General features: G+C 45.9%; 1 protein-coding gene across 1 annotated transcript in view; it reads right to left on the minus strand.

The window, feature by feature from the left end:
- The window catches only part of LOC142433653 (glycine receptor subunit alpha-4), a 41,245-nt gene that overhangs the window by 5,880 nt on the left and 22,582 nt on the right, over positions 1–12,783 (minus strand). The window contains exons 4-8 of the mRNA XM_075538437.1: positions 12,468–12,691; positions 12,250–12,332; positions 10,633–10,773; positions 5,520–5,734; positions 1,733–1,882 (exon numbers count right to left, since the gene is read on the minus strand). Coding sequence (XP_075394552.1) covers positions 1,733–1,882; positions 5,520–5,734; positions 10,633–10,773; positions 12,250–12,332; positions 12,468–12,691 — 813 coding nt within the window. The remainder of the gene's footprint in view (positions 1–1,732; positions 1,883–5,519; positions 5,735–10,632; positions 10,774–12,249; positions 12,333–12,467; positions 12,692–12,783) is intronic.

Raw genomic sequence — 12,783 nt, forward strand, 5'->3', positions numbered from 1 at the left:
GAGCCTCGTCCCATTTTCAGGCAGCCTCCAGGAGCCTAGGCAGGTGCCAGGCTGTTGTCATCACTTTGTAGTCATGGATACCTGATTATGACATAGGCCATTATGGGCTCAAGACTGGCTTATGTAGGAGTGGGGGAGGACAGCTAGTTGGGGGTGGAGAGGTACAGAGCAAGGAGGTGGGACTAGTGTCAACTTGGGGTAGCTCTGTAGCACCTGAAGGAACATCCACACAGGCAACTTAGCTGGTAAAGGACTCCGGCCTGGTTGGCAGCCTCCTCTTCTTGTCTAAGGTAGGTTTTAAGTGATCAAGATAAAAACTCCCATAAAATAAGATTTTTTTGGCCCCTAAACACACTAGTTTGACAGTCGGGGGTGGGGTGGGGAAAGTCTGCTTAAAAATTGGGTCTTTAAAAAAAAATGGGTCTTTTTTCCTCGCCTCTCTCCCAAGTCTGGATTTCAGCCTTCTACTAGTCCTCTGGATTGGAACTTGTTTATTGCCCTGAGTTAATGATGACAACCCGAACCAAACTCACTATCACTGAGAAATTCCTACTCACAGCGACTGTGATTCACAGCCTCAGAAACCCTATGATGCTGTTCTAGTCTCTCTAAGATGGTCACTGTGAATTGGCAGTGAGTTTTAAAAGAGTACTATTCAAAATCTGCAGTTATAAATCAATCCACGAGAGGGCGAGCTGTCCAGAGCCTAATTAAAAAACTGAAAATGAGGCAAGAACTGATAAATTAAGACAATCACAGGGTCAGACAGGAGCACTACTGTCAATAGAACAGGTACATGGTAGAGGGCGCCCCAAAAGTAGTTTAGGAGACGGAGGAGTGTTAGGAAGAGAGATGGGGCCTAGATAGGCCAGAGACCGTGCTTGTACAATGGATTCAGGGGGCTGTTGCCTATCCTTCCAAAGGTTTCCTTAAGTGCTTGTGCCTGTTGGCTTTGAGGCCTCTAGATTAGGCAAAAACAAGGAGCCAGATCATGACAGACCAGAACTCTCTGACAGTTGATGACTAAGCCACTAGGATGCAGTTTAGTACAGCCTTGCCACTTAGTTCATAATTGGCCACTTGCTTCCATGAGGGTGGCCCAGACACCTCTGTTGTCATGACAACCTACCTAATTCCTATTGTCTGGGCAATGTAAATGGACTCTGTTGTCATGACAACAAGATTCTTATTTTATTTCTTGAAGTCATCACTCTTCTGTAGAAGAAATGGGATTCACATACAAGAATTTGGAACAGCCCAAACCCACTGACTCTGAGTCGCTCAATGAAGATTGTACAGAAGAAACCCAACAGCCACAAGAAGCAAGTAAGGCTTTTCAATTCCAACATTGTATAAAGCTCTCAGGGAAAACTCTTGAATTTCTCAGTCATTAATCATTGCTCCCCTGGCGGAGGGAGAGCCAAGGGAACCATTACTGACTTTGCAATGCCCCTTACATATTAATTACATAATGCTGGCTAGCATTATTTTAGTGCTTACTGTGCCCATGTTCTTTGCCGCTATACTAGATTCTCCTATAGGAATTATTGCCCCGGTGGACAGCTCAGGAAACAGAATCAAGGAGATTAAAGGACCTTGCTTATCTGAGGTCAGCCTAGGACCAGGAGCCAGGGGTCCTGCTTGCACCCCTAGGTTGGGTCTTAGTGTGTGGGAGGAGCCGCGGGGAGGAAGGCAGAATAAAGGAAACGGGCATCTCCCAAGTTAGACTCACCATGCGTTGGCGTCGTTGCCTTCTTCGAAGCCTCATGAATTCCTTATGTTGTCGAGAGACAAAATTGACAGCTGCATATTCCAACAGGGCAGCAAACACAAAGAGCAGGCACACAGCCATCCAGATGTCGATTGCCTTCACGTAGGACACCTGCAACACCCACCATTGGCGCAGTCAGCAGCTTCCTTGGAGCGCTTCCCTGCTCTAACCAGTGGATCACCAGCCCATTTCAACTGCCTGCTGTGCTTCAGCTTTATCCTGAAATTTTTCAGGTTTTTAAAGAAGCTGTTCACGATATGTCCCATTATTTGAAGGCCTATATCAAGATCGGGCTACCCATCCTCCTTCACCTCTGTGCACTCTCCACCCTCTATTTCTATCTACCTGTCCTTCCTATCCTCCTTTTCCTTCCTTCCTTTCACCTTCTAGTGGTTTTGCTTCTCCTGCTTATACTCCTTTTCATCCTTATCTTCTTCTGATTCTTTTCTCTCAATAAACCTGCAACGAGTGAGCATACTGGATTTGTTTATCTTCGCTTATTGCCTGGAGTCCTCAGCGCACTGTGATCATTGGGCAGCACTCAATATTTCCATATGAGACACACGAGGCTACTTGAGGCCCAGAAAGGAAAGGTTGAGAAGATTGCTCAGTGAGAAATTGGCCATAGCACCTGGGGGTTCTGGGTTCTTATTTTGGTGGCATGGCCATTAACACAGGCTGCAGTCTCACTGAAGGCTAAGTGCTCCCCCCACATAGCCAGTCTTCCCTTCATTCCCCGCTGTGCTGATTGAGGGCCTTGGCTGAGGAATTCAGTTCTGTAGTGAGCTGGGGCTTCATCTCACCTTGAAGATCAGACCAGTACAGAACTCCGAAGGAGTACCACCTACTACTCCCTTTTAAGGACACTTCTCTACTCACCAGGCACATTTGACGACCACTGCCCAATCATTCTCACCGCCTGCTTTTGCAGCCTATAAGGGTTTTCCTTCCCCAGTCCCCTGAGGAAGGCTCAAAACGCACATCTCTCCTGGATAGAGTTGTCGCACAGTGGGCTCAGGAGAGTGGACCACACGCAGGTGTGTGAAGTCTTTTCATGTCCTCAACCAGATTAACTCCCTACATAGCTTTGAGCTGCTGAGCAAACCCCAGAAGGCTTCTTTGTAGGAGTGGATTTATGCCAGACAATCTCTTTCACCCGCCCTCTGCTATGAGTTGGCATTGACTCAATGGCATTGAGGTTTGCGTTTTTCCGCTGTGTTGGGCAGTGAGAGCCGTGCAGACTTCCGGTGAAGGCCGGTTTTATAGCTAAGCCCCTCTATTTCCGTGGTTCTTCACCAGGGGCAATTTTGCCCCACAGGACATTTGGCAATCGATGTCTAGAGACATTTTAAATCTTCACAACTTGGCTTAGGGGTGTGACTGGCATCTGGTGGGTTGAGAAGAGGGATGCTAAGAGTCCCCCACCCCAATGCACAGGAGCTTCCCCAGCAACAAAGCATTACCTGGCCCCCAAGGTCAAGAGTTCTGAGGATGAGAAACCCTGTGCTGTCCCTCCTTTGGTGCCTGTGCACGGAGGGAGCTGTGGTGGGTTGCTAGGCTTCCCTGATTAGGCAACCCTTGGTATCTCTACTACCCACACAGAGGGTGTTCTCTTTTATTCCACCCCTCCGTCCCACTGTGCCGTGGGGAGCTCCGGAATGACTTAAGGACAAGGGACGACATGAAGGGCTTTGGACCACTGCAAATAAAGGATACCTTTAAGCCCCAGAAAAAAGAAAGAAAAAACAAACCAAACCAAACAAAGCAAGGGACTCAGTAATACCCCTGGAACCCACCCGCTTGCTCTTCTAGTTCACCTGAAGGCCTTCGACTGTCTCTGAATCCATCTTCCTACACCTTTTATTGCCACCTCCAATCTAAGCTCTGAATAGCACAGTCAAGGTTTTCAAAATGCCAATCTCATCATACCACTCCCCTGCCTATGGCACCTTGGCGGCTCTCTGTTGCCTGTAGCATACAGCCAGTATTCCCCTGCTCTGACATCTAGCCCCTGCCTACCTCTTGAACCTCATTGCTCCCTTTGCAATATAAGACCCCAGCATGGCTCATTAGTTCAGTAGTGTCCTCAAGGAGTCAAGCTCACTCACTCTCTTTCCCTTTCTCCTGGCCAACTTGTATTTATCCTTTCATGTTAAATACCACATCTTCCGGGAAGCCTTCCCAGATAAGCCCAGTGTATGGGCTGGTGGTCCCCGCTATTGTATGTGTTCAGGTTACCTGTACCTTTTATGCAACCTCCACATAATGTATAGCTGGCTGTTTCCTCCACAAACCTGTGAGCTCGAAGCTGGCAGGGACTGTTTCGATCTTATTCACTGTTCTTTCCTCAGTGCCTAACTGAGTGTCTGGAACATGGTAAATATTTGGCGAGTGGATTAATGAGTGGATGGGTTGGCAATGCCCCTAGCCCTGCTGGCTCCTGCTTGCTCTCATTGCCTTCTTCACCAAAGTCTCCCCGAGTGTTATGGGCCATGTGGATGCTGGGTCCTTGGTCTCTGTGTAATTTGAAGTCTAAACTGCCAGTATCTGGTAAACATCTGTAAGTCATGCTTCCCTCCTGCTCTGGGCAATCTGTAGTTGTGTTGGTGAAGAGGGAGTGCCTTTGGGAACCTCTATACAGAATGGACACTGGGGTTTGATTGGGGATGGGATAGGCACACCTTCCAGAAGTCCCTGTCCTGACCCTCTCTCTCTCCCTGGGGCTCCCACAAAACCTCATATTTCACAAACACAAGAATGAGCCGCGGCTCCTTCAGACCCTTGCTCCGTGGGGCTGGCTAATGAGGCTCTTTAATTTAGGGGGCATGCCTGAGTAGGTTGCGTACTGATCAATGCAACCACGAAAAAGGTCATTAAAATCTGATGAGAAGGCATCAGATGCTACAAACCAACCACCCTCCAACCGTATTCTTCCCCCCGCCCCCCAAATGAGGGAACGAAGTGATTCCTTGGAGCAGATGTAGTGTGCTTGTTCACAGGAGGGGGCTGGAAAGGGAAGTTCTTTTGGCAAGAATTGAACATGCCACGGCAGCACTTTCCTGAGAAAGCGGAGAATCGCTTTCTTGCGTGATGATGGCAATAGCCTCGGGCAGGGTTCTTAGGACTGAACTGTTTCATTTGCCTTTTGGTCTCCACACTAGGCCACTAGCATAACATGCCCAGCCCAGCCCTGTCATCCTTGCCCAAGCTTGGCCTAAGTTTCAGAGGCTCAATATGTGTGCACACCTAGGAAACACACAAGAAATGATCCCTGGCCGCTCCAAGGAATCACTACCTCTTTGGGCTATATTTTCATCAGTAGCGTGAGAAGTTAGGATCTTCTGTTCACTAAGGGTCTGTCTTTTTGCTGTAGGACAGTGGTTCTCAACCTGTGGGTCATGGCCCATTGGCGGTTGAATGACCTTTTCACAGGGGTTGCCCAATTCATAACAGGAGCAAAATGACAGTTATGAAGTAGCAATGAAAATAATGTTATGGTTGGGGCTCACCACAACATGAGGAACTGTATTAAAAGGTTGCGGCATTAGGAAGGCTGAGAACCACTACTCTTGGACCTTAAGGAAAGTCTTCCCGAGAGGAATTCAAAAGTATGGCATCTTCTCTACTCCTTTAGTCAGACAGCATCCCTAACTCCAGCCTCCACAGGGAATGAGGAATGTGAGGGAGCAGGAGATGGATGGGAAATAGGGAGCTCTATGGCAAGCAAGTTCCTTGCAAGTCTCTTCACCTTGGGCAAAGAGGCCCGGGAGCCAGAGCTCTGGGTTGTCATGGTAAGCACCGTGGTGATGCCTAGACCCACACGGGCAGGTGCAGCATCCATGTTGATCCAGAAGGAGACCCAGGACAGGATCACGATGAGAAGGCTCGGGATGTACATCTGAATCAGATAGTAGCCCATCTGCCGCTCCAAGTGAAACTTCACCTCGATGCAGGTGAATTTCCCTGCAAGGAAAGAGGTGAGGTATCAGGCCCGAGGTCTCCAGCCTGCAGCTCAGCCTAAGGGATCAGAACTAGAGTAGTTTTATCTCTGTTGTCCTGCCTCTGGGCACCTCAACTGGGGCAATCAATGACCTTTCTCAAACCGACCCAGGTAGTGTCTGAGGTGCATAATGAGGAAGCTCTCAGCATAACCATCAAGCACTTTGCCCTCTGGCTTTCCTTCCTCTCACTTCTAGCAGAGGACCATCCCTGGGACAGTACTACAGGAGGATGAAGAGCAGGACTCCAGAGCCAGAGTGAACCCTGAAACGGCCACTCGCTAACTCTGTGACTATAGGCAAAATACCCAAGTTTTCTGAGCTTCGGGTGCCTTGCCTGGAAAACAGGCAGAATTTCACTTCCACGACAGGGCTACCATAAGAATTAGACGAGGGAGCATATTTCAGGTGCTGAGCACAGAGATAGCTGTTACTACTGTTGTAATTATTAAAGCAATTAGCTCACGCTCCACTCAGGTCTCAGCAGCCTTGTTTGCACTTGCTGGTACCCCAGCAGCTCTTTAGCAACAACAGTTCAATGGGATCAGTGCTGTCTGTGTCCTGAGCCAGTGAGAACAGCAAACATCAGGAAACAATGGGCACATCAGAGAGCAGCCCTGGACAGCGGCAGAGGTTCCTGTGAAGCAGCAGGCAGCAGCATTCTATTCCACCAACACAAAATGCATTGGCCCCGGGCATATGTACCAATGCTCTGCCTTCCCAGCCAGCCATCTTCTCGCTCCTCAGCTTCTCACAGCCCTGAGGCTAAGAAAACATTCCCTCAGAGCCAGCCTTTCCCAGAAGTAGAGGCTTGAGATAACCGAAACAAAAGGGAAGGATGTGTATCTCATTGTTTTGTTCTGGCCTAAAAAATATCTCCCAAAACCAAACTCACTGCCATGGAGTCAAAGCTGACTCACAGTGACCCAGTGGTTCTCAACCTGTGAGTTGAGACCCCTTTTGGGGTTGAATGACCCTTTCACAGGGGTCGCCTAAGATCATGAAAAAACATAAACATTTCACAACATATCATTACATATTGTTTTGTGATTAATCACTATGCTTTAATTATGTTTAATTACATTCCATTTATAACAATGAAAATACAAACTGCATATCAGATATTTAAATTACGATTCATAACAGTAACAAAATTAAAATTATGAAGTAGCAACGAAAATAATTTGATGGTTGGGGGCCACCACAACATGAGGAACTGTATTAAAGGGTCGAGGCATTAGGAAGGTTGAGAACCACTGCTGTAGAACCTAGTAGAACTGCCCCCTTTGGGTTTCTAAGACTGTAAATGTTTGCAGGAGCAGAAAGCCTCATCTTTCTCCCATAGAGTGACCGGTGGGTTCAAACTACTGACCTTGCAGTTAGCAGCCCAAAGTGTAACCCACTATGCTACCATGGCTTCTTTGTTTTATTTAAAAAAACAAACCAACAACCAAATTGACTGCCATCTAACTGTTTCTGACACAAAGTGACCCTACAGGATGGGGAAAACTGCCCTTGTAAGTTTTTTACATTGCATTTCTTTATGGGAGTAGAAAGCCCTTTTTTTTGCTTCTGCAGAGCAGCTGGTGATTTCAAAGTGCTGACGTTGCCGTTAGCAACACAACGTTTAAGTCTACCTAATTCTTCCAAACCAGTGATTCTACCAATGACTGGTATGACTTTGATATGCTGTGTGATGCTGTCTGTGATCCCTTACTGTTCCCTGAGGTCACTCCACCTCAGCCTCTCCCAGGCATGACATGCCTCTGCCAGGCACCCATATTTTCTTTCTTTCTTAGTTTTCCTTTTTTTTTTTTTTTAAACAATCACATTTTTTTCCTTTTAACTTTGCAATTTGGAAGCCAGTTAACGTAGAACCGAGCTTCACTCCGGGAGACCCCAGGTGTGTCGGGTCAGAGTAGAACTTGCTCCGTAGTATTTACAATGACGTATTTTCCCCAGAAGTGGATCACGGGACTTTTCTTCCTAAATACCTTTGAGTACACTTGAACCTTCAACCTTTGGGTTAGCAGCCAAGGGTGTTCACAGTTTACACCACCCAGGAACTGGGATTTTGTTTTTCATCATGAAATTAGCAGTTGATGAGTACAGGTAGATGTCAGGATACTCCGTATTTGAGTTTCCAGGAACGGCACTTATGATGGTATGTTTTTATTATTATTATTACATGCAACGTTGCCACCTGTAATTTTCTGATGTTAGCATACTCCGAAATTCCCTTGCAGATGTTTACATGTGATGTTTCCAACCCCCAAAGGCAAACAGATATGAATTTACAGAGCTTTGAATAATGTTGTTGTTAGGTGCCATTTAGTCGGTTCGACTCATAGTGACCCTGGGCACAACAGAATGAAGCACTGCCAAAGTCTGCATGGTCCTCGCCATTGTCGTTAAGCGTGAGCCCATTGTTGCAGCCAACCGTCGGTCTATCACATTGAGAGGCTTTCTCTTCATGCCAATCCTCTACTTTACCAAGCAAGATGCACTTATCTGGGGAACTGGGCCCTCCTGCTAATGTCTAAAGTATGAGACAAATTCTCACCATCCTTGCTTCCAAGGATTTCATAGCCTGTACTTCTTCCAGGACAGATACTTTCTGTTTTCATTCTTTTCACAGCCCACACTATTGGGTGAAGTAGTTTAAACTCACCAGTTACTTCTTGGGAGAAAGAAGGGGCTATGGGCTCCGGTAACAGTTTACAGCTTCTGAAATCACAGGGGCGCTGACTGGCTGGCAGTGAGTATGGTTTGGGGCTTGCTGACCATCCACAGAACTTTCAATATGCTTTGACAACACCACAATTCAAATGCATCAGTTCATTGATGATCATTTCCTCTTATTCATGGTTCAACTTTCACATGCATATGAGAAAATACCTTGATTTGGATCATGCACATCTTAGCCCTCAAAGTAACATCGTTGCTAAGACAGAGACAGACTGGAAAGAAGGAACTGTTGATCTACTTCTGTAAAAATGGAAACCCTTATGAATCTTGATAATAAAAAGCACTAATAATGAAAACTGATGAGCAAAAAGAGATACTCGACTTTCATCGAATTGATTTATGATAGTGTCATTAGAATGGAATTCTGCTATAACTTGAGACTATTTTTGTATTAAAAAATAGTAGAAAGGAATAATGATTTTTTACTAAGTCCCTTACAATGTGCTGTTAGATTTATAGACATTCTCTCATTTCCTCCTTCAACAACTCTTTGTTAATAGCAACTTCCATTTTATAGACTCTGATACTGAGGCTCAGAGAAATTAAGCTATACTTGTGTTTCTCCAAGTTACCCACCCAACTAGTAAAAGCCAGAGCCAAAATTCAAACTGATTGTGAATTCTATCTGAGTTCTATTTGATTCCAAAATTCTTGCTCTTATTCATTGTAACTTATTATTTTAGAAACGTTTAGTGTTATTTCCTTTCAAGTTTAAAAAACACTATTTTTTCTTACTTTTATTGGGGTCTCTTACATCTCATATCACAATCCATACATTAATCCAGTGAAAACACTATTTTTTGTTGAAATATTTTACTCCAATGTAATTGTTCCCTTTATTTTTACCGATTTCAGTCAAACTCTCCCAAGTTGAAATCTTTACAATGATTCTTCCTAATGTCTGTATAACAGTCTATCGAGGAATTTTTTTTGAACTTATTCAAAATTCTAAGGCATGAGGTTCCTGGATTAACAAGTTAAAATATATATTTTTTAATTCTTAAGTTTCTCAAAGTAGACACCCAGGAACACCTACATCAGAATCCTTACAATGCAGATCCCTGGACCTCACTCCAAGTTCATGCCATCAGAACCTCTGAGAGGTAAGAATGAACATTTTAATAGTCTCCTCAGGGGGACATAATTCACATCAAAGTTTGAAAACTACTGCCCTATATACATATTGCTAACCTCCTCCTCATCAATAGGTATATGAATTTCCATATCTACCTGAACTTTCTAAATTCAATGTCTCCTTTGTTTCCTGCTCTCTACAGTCCCCCACATACATGTCCACTCATATTTAGAAGGCAACACCCAAAGCATATCAGAGTGCCATGAAGGATCCCAGAACCTCCCTTCTTCAGCCTGTTTCCTCCTCTGAGGGTCACAGATCCTTGAACACAAATTACCAGAGACAATTAAAACCAGCAGCTTTTATGGAGTTGTATGGGAGCCCTGGTGGTATAGTGGTTACATTGTTGGGCTGTGATCCACATGATCCGCAGCAGCTCCATGGGAGAAAGACTGTGCTTTCCAATCCCATAAACAGTTACAGCCTCGGAAACCCACAAGGGCTCGATCGCTATGAGTCAGCAACGCCTCAATGGAAGTAGAGGGCCAGATACTTAGACTGGGAAAAAACAGCCCCTTCCCGCTTCCAGGCCCATGTCTCTCTCCCATCTGGGAAAACAAGCCACTTCATGAGGGCAGCACAGCAACGAGAGGGGTTGTGAACAGGAAGTTGCCCAGAGCCCTGGGCTCTTCTCTTTCCCTGTTCAGAAAAGCCATTGACTCTTCCCAGATGTAGATTCCCCATCTTCCAAGGTGGGACATTCCCTGTCACTCACTGGCATAGCTTTGTTAGTCCTGCAGCATGTTACAAGGAATTATGCCCGGGTTGGAATTCAGAATCTACTATTTACTAGCTTTGTGATATAGGATGATCTATTTAACCTCTTAGAACCTCAATTTTCCCATTCTAAAAAATGGGGCACCCAAACTCTACCTTACGGGGTTGCTGTGCCTATAAAGTGAGATCAGCTATAGGAAACACTACCACCATATCTTCCCCTTCTCTCCCATCTATAGACCCTAATGATCCTGGATGTTTACCTGTGTTGTAGTTCTTGGTACAATAGCCTAGATCTTTCTCATCCCGCAAGATAAACTGAGGCAGAGTCAGCCCATCAGCCACTTGGACAGCAGGAGCATCTTCCAGCCACTCAAATACAAGGTCGTTCATGGTATAGCCAACTGAAAGGAACAGAAATGGCAGAGGATGGTGGATAAGGGTCAGGAATTGGGTCAGAACTGGTAGGAAGGATCTGATAAGGAGTAAGGCTTGGATTTCAGGAGCTTCCTGCGCATCTTGGAAAGATAGACTTGGCTCTTGTCTTGTGGGCCCACCGCATACTGGGTAAATTAGGAGGATTCTAGACTCCATTCTTACCCATTTTTAAAGATTGAGATGTCTGAAGAGCAATTACCATAATCTGGTGGACCTGAGAAAGCAGGTCAAGAAGGTTGGAAAGATGTCAAGGAGCCCTGCTGGGAAGCTTCTGCCATATCTCCAACCCAGGGGACTGTGCATGTGTACCAACCACATGTCTTGAATTGAGCCAGCTTCAGATCTAGGGCTCCTGCCATTTCACCTCCAGGAGGGTAGAACTATTAATATCCTGCTCATCATGCATGGGACAATGGACACATCATAGACTCCTCTCCAGGCCCTGAAGTTGGGGCAAATGGAGAGCTAACATTTGAACATGCCAAGTTGCTCACAGCAGTCACGAAGGCTCACACCACATATGTGACTGTAGGAGAGGGCTTCAAAAAATTCATGGAAAATGGAATTAATAGACTTGTCAGATAGAAGGGGAAGCAGAGACATGAAGGCTCATGGATGTCCAGTGGAGGGCCTTGGTCCAGAATCGAGGTTTGGCTTTGGGCAAATCACTTCCTTCTCTATCAATTGAGGATAATAGTAGCTGGGCTACCCACCTTTCAGAGTTGCTGTGAGGAGGCAATGAGAACCTGGATGCGAAAGTGGTTGATGCACTCAAAAGAACTGACTACACAGGAGATGTCTATTCCTCCTATTTCTCACCAATATTACGTGCTGGAAATAGCCATACAGGCCTTCTCTGAGAACCATGTGGTGATCTCTTGATCTCCCCGTCCTAACTTACCGAGGAGATTGAGAATGCATGGAAATAGATGATGGTCTAACCTTCTCAGCTCTTGCTTCCTCTGCACTTTGGGTAGCCCTTTCGGGCTGGCACTCTTACCATACAATAGCCCCGGACTGACCTCTCTACCTGGACACTGTCTTCTTTTTCGAGCTATCTTCTCCTAACTTTCTACAAAGATTATTTATGTTCATGGATAATCAAGGAATTTCCTTTTCCTGCCAACACTGGCATTTTTATAGGAACCTTCAATAGCTTGACTGAGGGAGACTAAGGTAGAAATATTTCAGGTACTATGAGAGGGGGCATATTTGGGGGCAGGGAAGGGGGTCTGTTACATGGTCTTCTACATGCATCTGTAAGCCAGAGCAGCAAATAATATGGAGATGAATCTCTGGTTCCTAGTGTCATCTGTGCTCAGAACTGATTATGTGTCATCCGCCAAGTCCCTTCCCATTCTGGGTTTCTGTTTTCCTGTCTGGAATATCATGGGATGGGACTGACTAGCTGGTATTTTCTGTGACCCTGCAGGGACACTTACAGCTCTCCAGTTGCATTGTGCAGGTCTGGATGTCCATGGGGAAGTTCTTGAGGTCCATTGGGCAAGACAGAATGAGAGTCAGCCTGTTGGAAACAAGAAAGAAGTGACATTGGCTTACTGGAGCCTAGCACAGAACAGGGGACCCTCTTCCCACCCACAGGCCTCCAGCTGGTTTCTTCCTCTTGCTCCATACTCTCCTGGCCATTCAGCAGGTTCACCTGATGCTGTAGAGCACATTCCCATTCTTGAAGATGCGCAGTAGCTTGTTGTCAGTGGTCACCTCATGGAAGTTAGCCCCTTTCTCATTGGCAAAGAACAAGTCTGGCTTCCAGATAGAGTCTAACATGGAGGGATCGAGGTCCAGCGAATCATCTGGATACTCTCGATAAGCCAGGCGTGGATCATTCCATTGCTGCCGCAAGAAGACATTCACTCGATAGTCCTGGGAAGGAGCAGAGATGGACCCATCAGTGGTAGGGATATGACCAGGGGCCCAGCAACCCTAGATGGACAGGAGGACCATGAAAGAGAAAT

This window comes from Tenrec ecaudatus, chromosome X (genome assembly GCF_050624435.1).
Source record: "Tenrec ecaudatus isolate mTenEca1 chromosome X, mTenEca1.hap1, whole genome shotgun sequence".
Classification (NCBI taxonomy): domain Eukaryota; kingdom Metazoa; phylum Chordata; class Mammalia; order Afrosoricida; family Tenrecidae; genus Tenrec; species Tenrec ecaudatus.